This window comes from Cupressus sempervirens, chromosome 5 (genome assembly GCF_028749045.1).
Source record: "Cupressus sempervirens isolate cs-2001-9-10 chromosome 5, ASM2874904v1, whole genome shotgun sequence".
Lineage (NCBI taxonomy): Eukaryota > Viridiplantae > Streptophyta > Pinopsida > Cupressales > Cupressaceae > Cupressus > Cupressus sempervirens.
Window position 1 is genome coordinate 213,165,604 of NC_143122.1, and position 19,083 is coordinate 213,184,686.

The 19,083-nt window shown below is 36.8% G+C and overlaps 1 protein-coding gene across 9 annotated transcripts in view; it reads right to left on the reverse strand.

Moving 5' to 3' along the window:
• The window catches only part of NRPC2 (nuclear RNA polymerase C2), a 217,515-nt gene that overhangs the window by 22,442 nt on the left and 175,990 nt on the right, over window positions 1–19,083 (reverse strand). For all 9 annotated transcript variants that reach the window (XM_089829229.1, XM_089829234.1, XM_089829230.1 and 6 more), the window contains 6 exons: window positions 13,261–13,365; window positions 13,094–13,174; window positions 12,884–13,015; window positions 12,718–12,762; window positions 11,513–11,590; window positions 11,190–11,329 (listed from right to left, as the gene is read on the reverse strand). In XM_089829229.1, the coding sequence (XP_089685355.1) occupies window positions 11,190–11,329; window positions 11,513–11,590; window positions 12,718–12,762; window positions 12,884–13,015; window positions 13,094–13,174; window positions 13,261–13,365 (581 nt within the window). The remainder of the gene's footprint in view (window positions 1–11,189; window positions 11,330–11,512; window positions 11,591–12,717; window positions 12,763–12,883; window positions 13,016–13,093; window positions 13,175–13,260; window positions 13,366–19,083) is intronic.

Below are 19,083 nucleotides of genomic sequence, written 5' to 3' on the forward strand. Positions count from 1 at the left end.
AAAATATAAATCCGCGTATATCAATCCATTATTTTCTAGATAAATCCTACATGCAATTGACTTCTGAAGTACAAAAGATCTTTCTTGACATCATTGGCACTACCCGTTCTAGTGTGCCTAAAAATGTAAGTTTACATTTCAAGCGCTTCCCAAACACAAAGCCTAGCCAAAGTTGATGTGAAAAGTGAAAAGTCTGGTATAATATAAAATAAAGCTTAAAATCTTCAAAGATTTATGTGCATTATTAAGGATATGCTTTTTATTGCACAAATGAGGATAAGATAAGATAAATTTATTAATGGCCAATGGGAGACTAACAAGTGGGTCCAAGGGAAGAGAAAAGCCTGGCCAAAGGAAAGCCAACAATAGGAGCAACAAAAGGGTGTCCAGAAAAAGAACAAAAACAAACTAAGGAATCGACAAGAAATTGAGTTGCCCCACTAGCGGCCCCAAGTATTGGAAAATAAATCCATAACCGAAGGATAGGCCTTAAGGTAGGAAGAGACACTAAGCCATCACTAAGAACCTTTGGGCATAGGTGAGGAGGAAGGTCATAGCCATGTGCAAGATCTATGAGGACGCACAATATAGAGGGTCCCTGATGGAGGATCACAATGCCTCTCGATTCCCTACATCAAAGAGACCATTGTACAAAATGAGGTGATGAATTGATCAAGGTGTGGTCTCCTGTGGAATCATTTTTGTAAAGAGTGGTCCCAAGACCTCAAGGATTCCTGAAGATAGAGAGCAATGCACCTCTGGTCTAAGTATCTGAAAAAGAATGAGAGAGAATAAGTCTCTCAAACAAATAGTAGAATTGTCAGCTGATCTTGTAGTATATGGGGCAATAGAAAATTGAATGAGTCTTCATCTCTACAGCCCTCATGTCACAAACCTAGCAAATCTTGTCATCTCTTAAAAAATGGTATGGCTGAATGTAGTCACTGCGAACCCACTCCGAAAGGAGCCAAGGGAGATACAAATGAATGCAACAAACTGCGGGTTACATAGGAGGGGCAAACAATGATCCCATCCTGAATATCTAAAAAGTGCTCAGTGTAGAAGGCAATTCTTAGGCTCAGCCCCCCAAAAGGGTTGACCTGAGAAGTGAGGATGAATTGTCTATAAATATCCATCCCGATGTGTCCATTTAGCTCCTAGTGAGGTGGTAGAAAATGAAGGCGTCATTCAATGAGTACTTGTACAAAGGAAGCCAATCGGAGTCAATCCCGACAGCTACCCAAGTCATAAGTTTGTTGTATGCTATCAAGTTCCTTAATCACTTCTATGAAAATCTCAGTCCTTTCTTTTTTCTCTTGTTCCTTGAAATGATTAGCGACAACAATCTAATTTCTTTCTTTTTGAAGACATTCTATGTATCCTCTAAGATTTTGTGAGTATCATTAAGTTCCCCAATGAGCTTATCTACACCATGCCCCTTTTTCCTTCAATTTATCAGCATAAATGTCGGCAACCTTCAAAATATGGTCCTTGTCTAAAAGTGAGCACAAGAAAAAAGATTCCATAGATTCGAAGGCTGCTTTGACCATCTGCAAATCAGAAACACAACAGTCCCCTTCCATAACCCTTTGTCGCTTTTCCATTTGGACCTTCTTGTAGAGATCTTCAATGATCATGCGAGTGTCATCATGGTGTACTTAAGTTGAACCAATCATATCATCAATAACTTTCAACTGATTCTTCAAGGTATCATTGTCAATTGGGAATGCATTTTCTGATTGGTCATCGAAAACACCATCATTCTAAAATCCTTCCTTTGATTGATCTCAATGAAGTGCTGCTATGTCATTATTTTCAAGCAAATTCTCATCATGCGAAGTCTCCAACACGCTCTTTACTCGAGTAAGACCATCCTCTCCAAGATGTTTGCCTATAACCACCTCAAAGTCATCAATATTCAGATTTATATATCTATTATTAGTAACAACACATGAATCCATCGCATCGCCATCATTTGTGTCACTTTGTTGCGACAAAACTGTGGAATTCTTATCTTCTTCAATGCTGGTCAACCTTTCTAGTGGTGGAGAACTTGTACTCTTGAAAGAGAGGTCACAAGTTCAAATCCCACTGGGGGGTAGGGTATGTACGCCTTGTTTGTAGCGCCAAGCGCCTCTCGAAAAAGAGTACGAGGTAGTCCCATATCACTGTCACCATATGTAAACCCAAAAACTATGGCATAGTGTCGTGGACTATAAAACCCACTTACTTACTTACTTACTTACTTATTATTGCCCCCACAAGCATGATTAAGTGTCCAAGTCTCTTGGCATGTAAAACATATATGATCTCTTCTCATGTCATGTCCCTTCTAGCGGACCGCACCAAGTACACTAGTAGCCTATTGCCCATCCCGATAGGCTAATTCATTCTCCAAAGGGATCTAGGGTCGCATTGCAAACTTATTCCTTGTTGGTGTTAAAGGTAACATTATTTGGGGGATTGATTAATATAGTTGCCCAGCTATTTTTAACTCCATGTTCGTTAATTCAACTTTGCAACTTAACATGGAACCACTTTGTAACGGGTACCATGCATTATGCTAATGTCTTCCTTAATGGTGTGGCACATATTGCAAAATTCATAACAAGAATCCTTTACTAGTGTTTGAGTTTGTAATCAATTGACGGTTACCCAGCCAGATATCCTCACCACTTGTTCTATAGTCTTCATCTGTAACGTTTCTTGCATGCAATTGTAGTTTATGAAGATGTGGAAACTTAAAAGGTATCATGCAGAATATGATTTTTGCTAAGCAAAACCTTTGATCTAAATTTTTCAATCTGAAGGACAAAAACCCTTCATCATGATTTAGACGTCCAACCGATTACATTTCTTAAAACTCTATTTGAGCTTGATAAGCTATTTAATGGTGATTGTAAAGCTAGCGACGCACAGAAATATTGGTTAGTTTGACATAGGCAAAAATGATATTGAATAAATGCTTAAATAGAAAATGGTAAGATTGTAGTATCATAAGAAGCCCATCTATGCAAGTGCAAGGTTGCAGATTAAACAAATCATTCTACTCGGGATACCTGAACTAGGTGACCAGAGTTATTGGGGTTGCGATGGAACCAGGAAAAATCAAGTGTGTACATTCAAATAATGCCAAATGTTTTTTTTTCAAGTTCAAAACTGGGTTGTGAAATGGTTGTAATAGTCTTCACAGGGGTGCATAGAATAAACCAGGTGGTTATGACTCATATTTTTAGCAAACACAATCTGAGTGGACGGCCAACAGTGAGCCACCTAGACTATATAGGAGGACTACGCACTAAGGGAGTCAAGTCATTCTCTCCAAACTAAGGCATGATTATCACAAATGCTTATATATCTGTATCTTCTCACTCTTTGTAAGCATAACATTCAGGTTATTATCATAATATCGAAACAGTCTGAGTCACAAGATTATTCATAGTAAAGTAGAGTACTGAAATGTTGCATCTAAAGGTACCAATTGTCTGAAAGAAGTGGTAGCTTGAAGAACCCTTATTGGCTTGAAATACACACCAAGTTCTGAAACCTCTTCTCTGTAAACAATTTGTTATGCATGAATGTATTTCAATTCTTCACTAAAATAGATTTGCCAAGGAGGATTTTAAGGTCATTAGCTATTTTTTTAAAGAATTAAACAACTTCACTACACAAGGATAGCACCATTTATCTGAATTTGAACAGGACTAGAAGACATTATTATTCACATAATTGACACAAAAAGAACAGTACGGATATTACAGTGATATTAGAGCAGCAAACCTACTATCTAGTGGAAATCTGACATTGAATGCATCAGTATAACAAGGAGCCATGTAGGGTTTGGAAAGCTCGGCAGTGTTGGAAGGAACAACCATATCAGAGACTGTGGGAGTTCCTTTGAATATAGAGATGACTGCAAATATGGAGTAAGAAGCAGGAATATAAGCAAGAGAAACCTTGAGAGCAATTAGAGAATAACAAAAACATGTCACTGATGTTCTGCAGCAGCTCACAGAGGCTATTCACCAATTAAAAACAGGAGCCAGAAGACCTCAAAGCCATCACAGTGAAGGTGGTAGCCCAGTTTGGTCATCATGAGGAGTTGGAGAACATATTCATACAACGGATAGACCATTAATGCCTATATTTTCTGAGAATAATGATGAAGTAGATGTAGGGAATGTAGAAGCAATGGTAGCTATTCCAAAGGATGTTATGGCCATGCATGTCGAGTGGGATTTGTTTCCACATAATGTAAAGGAAAATTTAAGCTGTGTTTAGTATATGGAACAACATAGAGAAATGGGAAAGGAAAGGCATGATAAAAGGCATAGGGCCCCAAATAGGGATTTGAAGCATGTCATGAACAAATTAACTCTATCTATAATTGATAACAATGGGAAAACTTCAGCTAGAACTTAGATACACAAGTTTGACAGTTAAACCCATGTATTAAACAGGGGCAATTGAGTTAGCTACCATGCACCTAGGCGGGATGGCGGCGGGATGGCGTACAATTGGTGGCATCATGGACCTGTTACTAAAGATCATGGTGTTATCAATTCATATGAACAGTTAAGTAACAAGTTGATCACTTGGTTTTACAGGAAGGTCATAGAAGTTTATTATAGGGAGTTTGCCCAGCTGAAGCAAAGTGGTGCATTACATACATATATTGATGAGTTTCAGTGGTTCGCTATCATGGTTCCAGGCATGTGAAAAAATAGAAAGGTAATGTTCTTCGTAGAAGGGTCGAGTGAAAAATTCAAAGGGTTTCTGAAGGTGCTAAAACCAAATACACTTCAAGATACAATGAAGATGGCTCCCAAACATATGGCTCCAACAAGCATGATATCTATGCGAAATTCTTGATAAATCTGTGATTATATCCAATATGACTAACGAAGGATTTGACTCTGGCCATATCCGTGGACCATAAGGGCCTCCATTTCCACTATCACCTGTACTTTGTCTAGGTCAAATTTCAGTCCATCTTTACAAACTATGTGGCCAAACAACTTTCCTAGTGGCACCGTAAAGTGGGACTTTTTTGGGTTAAGGGCAAGGCGAGCTTGCCGACACCATTCCATGCATTCCCCCAAAGCTGCAATATGCTTGTCTTACCCACTCAATACTGACCAATCGTCCAAGAATGTTGTAAAGTTCCCTAGTGACATCTTATCAAAAATATGTAGGGTAATCTATTGAAAAGTAGCTGGTGCATTGTAGAGACCGAAGGGCATACAATTTTGTGTATACAACATCTTCCACTACAAAGGTTGTTTTTTATTTGTCATCCTCCGCAATGGATATCTAGTTATACCCATCAAATCCATCCATAAATGAATGAATTTCATGGCCTGTTGCTTCTTCCAAAATGTTCTCAATGAACGGAATACGAAATGGGTGCTTGGATGGTGAGTGCGTTGAGGCATCAAAATTCCACACATATGTGAATTTGGTATGCTTACTTATTCAAGGAAATGACAATGGGAGAGACCTACTCACTTGTTTCAACTCGAAAAAAATGATGCATGCCTCCAACATTCGTTCGATCTTTGCATTCACTCTTACAACATAATTCTTGTTCGTTCTCTACGATCTCTTGTGCACAAGTTGGGATCTGGGAACCAGAGGAATTCGGTGTATGCATAGCTCCAGAGGTACACCATTCAAATCTTTGTACATCCATGCAAACACATCCTTATACTCCATAAATATTTTGAATGTGAAAGTCTTCACAATGGGATCCTATTAATCTCCTATTAGGATGGTTTTTAGGTTTTGCTCATCTCCCAGATTTATTTCTTGCAATTTGGCTTCTTGGTACTTAATAGGATAATCCTTGGGAAATTTGTGGATAGGATTGTCCTTAACTTTAGACTTCCCTTCCCTATATTCTATGTATTCAGCAGGGAATTTGTTATGCTCCTCTATTTCAACACTTTGCAAGATGGTGTGAATAGTTCACAATAACCCATCTGCCAGTGGAATAGGTCATCCATGAAGTTGCATCCTCCGAGTACTCCCTCAACACCAATACCCCTTCGTCATTAATTTCCATGACTCTCTTTCCTTCGTCCACTCCAACGAATTTAGAGTTCGAGGAGGATTCCACATCCTCTCCAACCATCTGGATTTGTAAATCAATTATGGACTTCCTTCCACCCTTCTCGAATGAGAAAGTGTTCCTTTTCCAAATCTGGTTTGCTTTGGCCATTACCAACCATCATCGCCCTAAGATGGCATCATATCCCTTTCGCTAAAGAGGGATTAACACAAAAGTCTAGGTTAAATAGTTGTGTGTTAATCGTGACTTTCTGTGCCATCAAGGTTCCGGGGGGGCTTGATACCATGTTGCTCGGCCCCTAAGAGGTTGAAGGTCGACGGCCACAACATTGGCTACCCATGGGTTTTCTAGGTTTCTTTTGACAGAACATTCACTTATGACACACCATCAACGATTGTATCAATAAGGATGATCCCCAAAATGCCCATCTCCACCATGACAGGGTGTCGTCCATTGTTCACCGCAAGTATCATTGGGTCTACTACCAAACTAAGGGCCTCAGTTCATTCTAGAGTACTTGTTGTGATCATTGGAGTGTTTAAGAGGGTTGTACAGAGGTGGGGCATTGTCTCAAGTAGGTCCTTAACCTTTAACGAAACTTCTAGTTGCATCAACTTCCTTAGAATATTATGTTTTGTCGTTGCCCGAGAAAAGGTACCCGTCGCATCCCTTGACTCTTTATAGGCCTACAACTCTTTCTCAATTCAGCCTTTAGCTCCAATCCCCTTTGTTTTTCGTACAAGGGTGAAGATATATGGCTTTTTTGGCTTGTGCACATATGATTACTAGAATTCCTTCCTCCTTGCTTCTCACTTCGACATCATGGAGGTTGACTCTAAGCTTCAAGTAGTTAACGGCTTCATGGTCGCTAGGTCCACACCACCTACACAGCTTCTATGGGATCTCTTCCTTCTAGCAATCCCAAGCAAAGTGTCCCCCTTGATTGCAATTTCTCCATTGTATCATTAGTCTCCATTTCGAATCATATTGGACGAGGGTACAATTATTGTTGTTGTTGTTCCCTCGGCCTCCCTAGCAATTACTTTTGTAGCCACCAGAAGTCGCATTATTGTTATTTTGTTGGGTAGTCATCCTAGACGTGACGGGTTGCTCGTATAAATAATACTTGTTGGTTTCTGGCCCTCATATTGTAGGGACATTCTTTGGTGGAATGTCCCATAATCTAGTAGATGTCACAAAAAGACTGCTTAAGACAAGAACCCTTTGTGTGTGTGGCTTCTTTACAGTTGGTACACCATACTTCACCCTCCTCGTTTTTGCTAGACCCTCCTTTTATTGCCTTAAGTTCTTTTATCATCTATTGGAGGTCCTTCTACAAGGCATGTACTTCTTTACTTTTGTCTTCATCACTGCTTCCCTTGCACGACTCATCATATGATGATGACTTGCTAGCTTTCTTGGAAGTATTGTATTCACTCTCTAGATCCATGGCACGGATGTATGCATTGTCGTACAAAATAGGAGGTACGATCTTCATCCTTCTCACAAGGGATGTTCTGAGTCCCTCGATGAACCATCACTTCATGAGTATTTTTGTTGGTGCACACTCCATCTTACCCAGTAATTCCTTCACTTGTTGTTCGTAGGCTCTAACGGACTCGTTCTTCCCTTGTTTCATACCCTAGATTTTTGCATGTATCTCTTTGTCGTCTCATAGCAATTTGAACTCCTTTTGGAATCCCCTTTTCAACTCAGCCCGTGTGGTCAAGTTGGTCCTATCCACACCAGCATACCAGTTAATGGCTCCCTCTTTGAGTGTCACAAGAAATTATTTGACCCATTCATCCTGTTTGGTAAGCCCATTCGCCATCAAAATGATCTCGCATGTTCAACAATGGCAAACAAGATCCTCCTTTGCCTAGTCGATAAATTTGGGCAGTTTCTGCTTGTTCACTACCATGGCTACCAATTGTGATACTTGCTATACTACAGGTTGTGTTGGTTGTGCCCCATGCAAGGTTTGCTCCTATGCCTACATAATCGTATTGCTTGTGTTGTACCATGGTGTGGTAGGGCTCAAGAAAAGGTTTCAATTACTAAATTGTATTCACTCATGCGGTGTGTGAGGAACAAACTAAGCGTCTTGGTTACCCCGCGCTTGTGTCACTTCAGCACCTCTAGCTGCATTGGTTCCCTCTTCACTCCTACTTTGGTTCTCCACCTGTGGTACATGACAAAAATTTATGAACTCCTCTCATGTTTCCTTAATCCAATTTAATCTTTGTCGTGTTTCTTCGAGTAAATCCTCACTACTTCTCACTCATTGATGTTCTAGTGAACCACGTTCCCCTACAATCACTGTACCTCCTATGGCACCACCATGGTCACCCTCCTTGACACCTCCACGATCCCTTCGAACAACCTTTCACTTGGCTATCCATCAACGAGTTGTCTAAACCTCCATCTTCACTTGGTTTGTTGTGTGAGAATTAGGGCTTGTTGTGTGGCGTGTATGGCATCATTTGGGTCCTTTATATTTCTATCTTTATTTAATAGATTGGGCATCAAGTCCAAGAAAACCTCATTGGTAACAAATAGGACAATTTCTATTTATTTCTATCTCCGTACAAGACAAGTTGGTGACAAACAAAACAATTTCTATTTATTTATATCTCCGTACAAGACAAGTGGGTCAACTATGTGACCTTGTCATTACAGAATTACAAGTGTTCTTTGCCACTCCCAAGGCTTAAAGCTCAAGGGTTGGTCCTTCACTGGGATGCACCACATTCATCTGCCTCCCAATGGTTGCTTTCACTAAAGTTCTGAAGGATCTATTGTTGACGTTGTTCGTGCTCGACTTCTTCCCTTCGGTTAACTTGCGCGAGGAATGCTTGCACCAATAGACGAGGTAGTTGGTGCAAAACACTATCCGTCGCGGGACTAATATTCAGTGTATCCCACAAAAGAGTCATTTGTAACTTCCACTTGTGCGACCTCTATTTGTATGAATGTCTCAATGATGGCCCGCAGGAAAATATAGAAGTCAGTTGTCAAAGTGTGCTCCCCTTCAAAAAAAATTCTGATTTCTTCTTCATTAGTTGTCATGTTGTCGTTCACAGGTAGTCCCATCTATTCCATTACTATGCTTCCTAAATTCAATCTGGCAATGACACCAGATGTTTACCCTTGTGGGGTAATAGGAACTTAATGCATAGATACAAAAGCAAGGTATTCAATACAAGAAATATAGAGAACTCAGAAGTAATTGATATATTCATTAATCACCGAACTCAAGGTTACATCTGCACAACATGCCTTTTCTTATGAAGAAGGTTCATACATAGTGTCTGAGGGGGTGCAAGGCGAACCATTGCACCTGTGTAACTCCCTTAGTTATGCCGAACTACCTAACTACCCAAGTTTCCCAACAACAGCCTTAACTCAGTAATTGAAAAGATAACAAGTAGCATAAATGCAAAAGAGCAAGACCCTAATGAGAATATCTTCAAGTGCAAATAGTTGTTCAAGAAAGAAAGAACACAAAAACCACGCCATTACATTTTCTTGCCTTTGCATTGAGTCCAAAATACTTCAATGCTATGATTCTCTTTATACTAATAAGAGTTTTTGTTGTGATGTGGAGCCTAATTATACTCAGAGGTTAATTTTTCCCACTTTATTCAGCACGATTTCCCCCCAAATTATATCTGCGAGGGTTTGGGGGCATTGTCCCTTATAGGGTCCTAGGGTACAGCTGATATTTTCATTTGGACGACTTATTCATTGTAAAAGGTGTCAATTACTATTTTTCTATTCGACAACTTATTCTAGCCCTAATTTTATAAGCAACAAAAAGCTTGTATAAAATGGCTTAGGGTTAGGGATTTACTAATGCATCATGATATTCTAGCTTCCTACGGCGGTATTGAGTTGCAAGGAATTGCAAATTGTAATCTCTAGATAATAAGAATATTCAACTCGCTATTTGGTGGGCGTAGCCCAGGGATTGGGTGAACCACATTAAATCTTTGAGGCTTGTGCTCTCTTCTGTGTGCTTTATTATTCTCTGATACTAGTTCTATTTGCATGTAATAACAATTTTCCCATATAGAGATTTTGAAGTTGCTAAAGAGTACAAGACAACATATCCAAGACTCTTCCTTGAAATTGAATTGCAAGATGTAGCACAAGTGAGCTACTTGGTTTTGTGCAAGCAAATACTAAAAGTATTGAGGTTTCACATGACAAGTTTAAGAAGGAAGCTCATAGTTTGTGCTACTTTCACGGCCAACAAATCCAACATCTACAACCCCTTGCAATCAAAGATGATTTATCTCAAGAAAGATTAATTCTTTTATTTTTTAAGTCTAAAAAGTTTCAAGTTCCAACTTTCATTTATAGTTTTTAACCTTTTTTATTCGAATAACGCATACCTAAGTGTTATTTTTTTGTCTTCTAAGGCTCCTAGTCCACCCGCATCTAAGAGAAATTGGAACACACGTTCTTTCACCCACACTATTGAGTGAAATGGATTGCACTCGACCAAGTGAAGAGCTTAATTAAGAACTTAGTCAATGATGATGATGATATTGACAATTCAGAAAATCCGTTCAATAATTAAAAGTTTAATACTAATTGTTAAAATTGATATTATTCTGTTAATATTGAAATATGAATATTTTATATTATTTATCATTTATGTTTTAACTGACGCCCTTCAGCAAAAGATTTTTGACAACTAGACAGTCCAATCATATCATATTTGGACAAATGGCAAAAATGCATGTAGGGAACCTCTAAGTGTATGTGTATGTGTGTTGTGTGCATGTTTTTAACATGTCTCTTGTACAAGGGAACCCAAAAAAAAAGTTGGCTGAATCCACAAATCCATACCAGAACCGGCAACTTAGGTTTTGTAATAATCAAACAATCCTTTGGTAAATGCATTCGCAGTTAAGCAATTGTTTTACAGAATAGAATCATAATAAATCTCCCTGAATTGTTTCCAGCAATATGTTTTCTCATATTAGAAACCATATAAGCTCCAATCAAATAGTACAGTCAAGATTTTAATTAAAGCCAAGAAGATCAGTAATTAAAATTTAGGAAAAATGCAAAGAAATCATTAACAATGAGAAATAAATTATTTAATTACTTTTTGAGCACAATGCATCGTCCAAACCCACGATCAAGAGAAGATTTGTTCATTACAATGGCATCCTCAATATCATAGCCACTGTAACTCATCACGGCCACTGTAGCATTCTGCCCTGCTCCAAGTTTGTCATATTGAATCTGGAGGCAATAAGTGTTAGCAATGATTTATGAAAGATAGATTGACATACCCAAGTCTAAATACACATAGGACTACTCAATATCCACCGATTCAGGGATTCTACTGAGAAACAAAACTCTAGCGAAAATTTTACAGACTTCTTCCAACAAACATCAGCATATAGAAAGTTTGATGTCCTTTACCAATTCAATTGTCTTTGTTGTCAAAAGAGGTCGCTGGGGGTACACCAACAGATAGAGCAGTGTATCTATTCTGCATAACTGCACAAATGTGCACAAGCAGGATTCATACTGAGAAATAATATATATGAATTTTCTGACTATCACAATATAAGATTTACACTTCTAAATCGGATCCAACATGTTCAGTTTCCATGTTCATACACATATTTGTCAAATAGACACAAGAAAATCTGAAATCCCTCTGAAAAGAATAGATGACTGAAGACTCCATTTTAGTAAGTTTACAGTTATTAAAAAGTAACATGACATAAAGGTTTTCCATTTTGGTACACAAGCAAATCATTTTTTCCTGCCGCGCACACAGTTTTAGACATGATAAACTTATTCAGGGTTAATATTGTTGTCAAAGAACCCATCCAACAACGTTCCATCACCATCCTAGAGAGTAAACTGCCACTTATGCTATAATTAATTCTCTTAAGTTTTTGACAGAAGTTCAAAAGTTTTGTGTTAAAAGCCTAGGAAAAAAATATTAACGTAACAGCACACCCATGCAGCAGCTAGATGAGGCATTGCCCAAAGCATATAGCACAGGAAGAAACGTCTGAAACATAGCTTTGACACAGTAACCAAGTGCTGTACTCCATAGAAACACTAAGACAGTAAATACCAAACAGATTTATAGGATGCTAAGCTAAAGAGAGCTATCCTAAAAAATTAACATTTATACATACCAACAATAAAGTTCACAATGGACAACTGGTTTTTAGATACATATAGAATTCGAAGAAAGAATGTATGAATCTGGAAAAATAACACTTCTAAATTTGACTTCATGGCTGATACCTATTATCGGTAAAAGGAATTCTAAGCCCAAGGGATCTTAAATAACAATAGCAAAACATATAAAAAGCCTAAAGGTGAAAACAACACAGAATCATAGTAAAAGAAATTTCAACAAAGTATTAAGTCATCAAATGCACGCCCCACATTACAAGAAGGAAAAAGTGCTTAATTGATTAAAAGGAATCATCACAAATTTGAATCATATAAAGAACAAGACTAGCAACAAACTCAAAGATGACACAATGAATGTGTCCCTTTAGTACAAGAGAAGGAAAAACCAACAGACTTTATAATTTTATGTATCTATTCTGAATAATGAATATGCTGTATGTATCCAACCAAGAATAAACAAGTATTACTTGATTGTAAGCTATGTTTCCCATTGCTTGCTTTCCCATTGCACACTGCAATAAAAAGATAATCATTGTCAAGTTCCAATATTAATCACAAGAAAGAGAAACATATAGTCATAGTCTGCAATAAAATTCTGAGAGAAACTCCACAACTACTGTTATCACCAAAAACCTGATATGTATTCCTTGGTGATTGATTGTGGTGCGGGAAGGGTATAAGTCCAGCACAAACACCCAAAATGGTGAAAGGCTCAATTTCTATGTGAGTAGTCAAAGGTGTTGACTCTCCTTCATAAAGTGCAACCTGGAGATCATCGTGTGCCATTCAAGCAACATCTAAATAACCATAATAAGTCACAACAATTTACAAAACAGGTCTCACCTGTGCATTGTTCTCTTCATTGACATCAAGATACTCCACCAAGCCTTCCCGCAGGAAGTCATCAAATGTTCGGAAGCCATCCTGGTACAGACACCCACACAAGCAGAACTAAGATTTGCAAATACAAATGTTAGAAATTGTAACATATCAAACAAATAGCAACCAACCCTCAATTCTTTCATGTGATGTTCTTTTACTCTAGAGATCCCTTTATCTGCAATCACCAATGGCCGACAAACACGACCACCATCTGAAGCAACATATAAACACCGCTGCATAAACCATCATTACAATGTATATCAATTCACAACTTTCTATTTTTATTTCATATAAAATTCACAATCTGGCAGATTTTTTTAAACTAATTACAAAAGCAGAGTCCTGCTGTTAATGAAGATAGGAATCTGTGCAAAGCGGCTGGTCATTCAAGAACAAAATATGCTTATGTGCTGGACCTAGAGAGAAATTCCAGCATGTTCATCATCATTCTGTCTCTTGTGATTTTCAAAAATAAAGTGATGAGAAACAACCCTGCGCTCAATACATATAATTCTAGCACTAGTTAAAAATTAATAACTATAATTATAATGCTGCCCTTCTTTTTCAAAAATAAAGTGATGAGAAATAATCCTGTGCTCAATACATATAATTCTAGCACTAGTTAAAAATTTAAAACTAAAATTACCTTCTTTCTAACACCCCACAAATGGTTGCCCCCTATCTTCCCACCTCCTAAAATCAAGTATTACTATCACAAGTTCAATTAATTATACTCTGAAACAGCATCCAAGAAGGCCAGAGATGGGGCTTCCTTCATTCATGGTCTCTTGGATCTAGTTTAGAGATGGTTGATGTAATGAAGGCTTGAAATAGAGATCAAGCATCCCTTCTCCTTGTGGTGTTACTCACCCATAGCACTATACCTGAATGGCATACCTTTATTGGATGGAGATAAAGTCCACAATTCTGCATAGTTGTCATGGCACATTTCTCAACCTTCTTCCTCAAGAGAAGTTCCTCTCACAAGCCAGTACTCATTTTTTAAATTAAAAATTCTTCCAGCGCTAGGGAATTGAACAATGACAACAATTTTGATTTGCCAAATCTTGTTCTACTCTGCCACGCATTGGAATAGAAATATACCAAGAACTAAGTAGAATTTGCACCTTGTAGACTACTCACACATGAAAAGTTCTAAAGAAATGCAAGATGGAGAACTTTTAACCAGTGTTTACAGTACCACAAACACATTATTGAATAGATGGATTTTGGAAACTTGCTCTTCTGCATGTGCATCTCTGCGTTTTTGTGCTCATAATTGAACAGCCAATACGATGTCCATAGAGTTCCAAAACTAGACTCGGCTTAAAGCAGTGTGACACAGGCATTGGGAGATGTCGAGACGATGCCACAGGTTTGCGATATGGGAAAAAGAGGGCTTCAATTTGCGGGCAATACCTTGATAGTGGGGCAACAGCAGAGGCAGGTAGGGGTGTTGTAACATACTATACATACAGCACGTGAAATGCTAGTTATGAAATGATGTAATTATAGTATAACAAGTAATAAATTATAATACCAAATACTTGAACATAGCAAAATTGCAACATGAATATCATTAAGATGATTACATAAGTAGCATGACATCAAAACAAGTACAAAATCATATACATACATTCATAAATGTCAATGTTACCCAAGGACGCGTTTACAAAAAAATTTTACCCATCCACATTTCCAGGACTTCTAAAAACCTTTCTGTAATGTCCCCACTCGTAATCCTTTAAAATTTGGAACTATATTTAATTACAAAATGTTTCTTTCTTTAAATCCAATGCAACTATCCCAAATTTATATGAATGATATCATTTGACTTATTCTGATCTTAACACTTTCTTGTTATACATTGGGATTATAGTAATCCAAGGTCAATGTTCATTCTAAGCAATAATGCTTTCAGTTATGTGTCCAAGGCAAAGAGCCAATTTCTTTACTTGCGTCAATGTTTTGACATCTCATATTTCCATTGCATTCTTATGAGGGATATTTCTGGTTTCTGACTTCCATATAGGCTTCTGACTTCTCAATAGTTTTTCCTTCCCAACACCCTTTCCATTCAGATTACTCCTGTCTCTATTATATTGTCACATTAATAAATCCATGCCAACACTCAGAATTTTCAGCCCCTGCGCCTATCATTATCTTCTTGTAATAAATTATATTAAAAGGATATGGATGACTCCGTTATGTTCTGAACTCCCAAGGGCATTCTTCTCCTATTGTCACGACTAATGTTCGATGTTATAAGAGACTCAATCTGACAGAGCACTGACTGGAGTTATTATTCACTGACTTCTTATTCCAGATCACTGACTGTATCCTTTGTAATAATTTTTAGAGGGTATTGAATTTTGTTACATGTTAACATCCTCCCAAGAGTTTGAATTCAATTCAAGTCTGCAGTATTAATTCTTCTCCGTTCCATTTGCTATTACCTTAATATGTTATCCCAAGGTTGGAAGAATATATTTTTGATGTTGACTCTTCATTTCCCTTCCCTTCAATTACATCGGTAATGTCCACTTCATCACTGAGTTGGATTTTTGGTGATCTATTGTTCTTTGAATTATGACTCATTGTAACCATTCAATTATCCTTTTCTTCAGTTCGATAATTGGTTCCCATTGAATAGTGATAATATGTTGACTGTGCATATCCTCTAAATTCTATATGTTACTGGATAACCACATTGGTCTTTGTTTCCTGCCTTGTTTATAATTCTATTCGATTATCTGTTACACGGTATTATATTTCTCAGTTGGCCTTTGTAATTTAGTTCTTACTGTTGGGTGCTCTGACATATACTTCAACCAATGAGGGAAAACACCTAAGACTTCCACACCTTATGCATCTATACCACATTGGAAATGTGCTACAGATTTGGGCTTCCAACTTCTAAGATCAAGGAGTGAAGTGTGCGCACAAAGAGTGAATATATTCTTCTTGAGGGAAGTACTATCATATTTCTTCTATTTTCGCTGACTTGGATTGATTTTTAGGTTCCTGTTCAATCTCTTTATATCCTTGGAATGAAATGTCACATAGATTCGACATCTCACATTCTTTGGTGAACGTATTCCTTCATAACACTTATTAATTATGCTATTTTGATTTGTATAGTAACATCGATAGAATGCAATGTTTATTAGTTAGGACAGTCATTGATTGGATTTAGGCGACAACTTCCAAAGTCAACGGTTATGACGATTCATCAATCTTCTTTCTAAATGACAACTTCTCCTAATAGTTATGGATAGCTTTGTGTATCGCTTGTTTCCATCGCTGGTCTAAATAATTATAGTATCTTCAACGCTGGCTGTTTGTTAACTCATATTATTGAGATTCTTCCATACCTGGGCACAATTACAACAGTTTATATATGTCAATTTATATATGCCAGATGTAGCTGTACACGTCTCCTGAATAACTCAGTGTCTTCTTCTTGTAGCATGTAGCGTTGATAACATCCATCATTGATTCTTCGTAAAGATCTTAGTCATCTGACAAATTAGCTACTAGTAAATTAGGAATTATTCAGATTTTCTAACATTTGTTTCTATGTACAGATTTATCAATATATATATATATATATATATATATATATAACATACATATACATATATATATAGATACATATACATATACATCTATATATATATACATATATATATATATATATATATATATGTACATATATGTATATGTATGTATAGATACATATACATATGTATATATGAATATGTATATGTATCTATACATACATATACATGTATGTACATATATACATATATATATATATATATATATATATATGTATATGTATGTATACATATACATATATATATATATATGTATATATGAATATGTATATGTATCTATACATACATATACATGTATGTACATATATACATATATATATATATATATATATATATATATATATATATATATATGTATGTATACATATACATATATATATATATATGTATATGTATATGTATGTATATATATATATATATATGTATGTATATCTATATGTATATATACATACATATAGATATACATACATATACATATATATGTATATCTATATACATATATATATGTATATGTATATGTATATGTATGTATAGATATATATATACATATACATATACATATAGATATGTATATGTATATATGTATATAATGATCATATTAAAATTGCTTATCAAGTATTTGGCTTAATTATTAATTAATATATTATCATTAATTTATTAATAATATATTATTATACTAATAATATAATAATATATTAGTATATATTAAATTCTTCTAATTTATTTTTTAATCAAGCTCTGTCTAGGGGGAAGTGCCCTTTTTATTATCAAAATAAAACTTTACATATGATATTGGATATAACCTCTCCACATACAAAAGAGAAACCAAACCCACCAGCTTTACAACCTTGCTTTAATGTACCAAGTAACCGATACCTTTGCCAATACATACCATCCTTTCTGCAACTTCTGTTGGGAAAATATTTCCATTTGCTTGGTAAAATGTCTCAAATTTACTCATGTCATTCTCCTTCATCACGCATGACTTGAAAAGCGACTAGGCTTTCTTCATAACCTTCTTCTTTCCTTCAGCCTCCAAACAAAATAAGCCCAGTAAATCCCCATTAGATATACTAGTGTCAATTAGGTCCATAGCATTCATCACTTCCAAATACATCTCCTTGTTAACTATCCTATGAATCATACCATAGGTTGTCAACAGGTGACTGGAGACATGAATAATCGACTGGAACAAATCATGAACCAACTATCTGTCATGAATGTGATTGCTTCCCCAACAATCGACTCAAAAAAGCGAAATTATGGTCTCTCAATCATTTGCACACATGAAAATTCTACTAATTTGCACCTCTGGAGACTCCTCCCACTCCTCCGACTGAGAACACTTACAATGGACACCCAAAATATCCACCATGGAGACTAAGTATATATGACAAACTGAATGAAGGTGCTGAACTTATATCGAATTCCAGACCTACAGCAAATCTACAAAATCCTTGCCACAGATACGACGGACTACTACAGAGATATAGTGGACCAAAAAGATGTATGCCAACCTCCACCTCAGTACTGTGATGTCATCTAACTCTGACTACTTGAGTCAATCCCAGCCCTAGGAAGAGTATCTATGTCAGCCGAAATGGCATTGAGCAAACCCCTAGGAATTTCAATGTCCTGTCCAAACTCCAGATCTGTCAAAGAATCTGCCCCCATATTTGCCAAAAAATCCGCTACTTTATTCCCTTCACAGAAAACAAGTTGAAGGCATAAGTCTTGCAAGGATTTGATTGCCTCTTCTATTCTAGGCAACCAACTAGCTAATTTCTAATTACAGAATTTTGCTCTAATCACGCCATTGATAATTATTTGCGAATCCCCTTCAATTACTAACTTATTAATGCCATTGTTAGAGCTCCAACTCAACCCAGTCTCTAGAGTCAATATCTCTGCCTGATTATTGGTAGTAATACCTGCACTTCGTGCAATGCCATACACCATTTTGCCATGATCATCTCTGATGATACCTCCCAATGCACTTCTACCCGAATTCCCTCTACTGGCTCCGTCAAAATTCAACTTCATCCAACTTGACGGAGAAGCCTGCCATACCATATTACACCTTTGGCCCTTCTGTTTTAATCTCATTTAATCATTTCACAGATTAAACTGCCAAGTCCTCTCCTGTCATAGTCCCAACTCAACTGATAGTGATATTGTACTCCTTGTGATTTTGAGATGAAAACTTCCTCAATTGTTGTGTATCCTGAGTTTTAACTCATTCACTGACATACATTCCTCTTTGAATATCTTGCGGTTTCTCTCCTTCCATATGTGCAACACCAAATAGTATATACTAAAAATTCATTATGT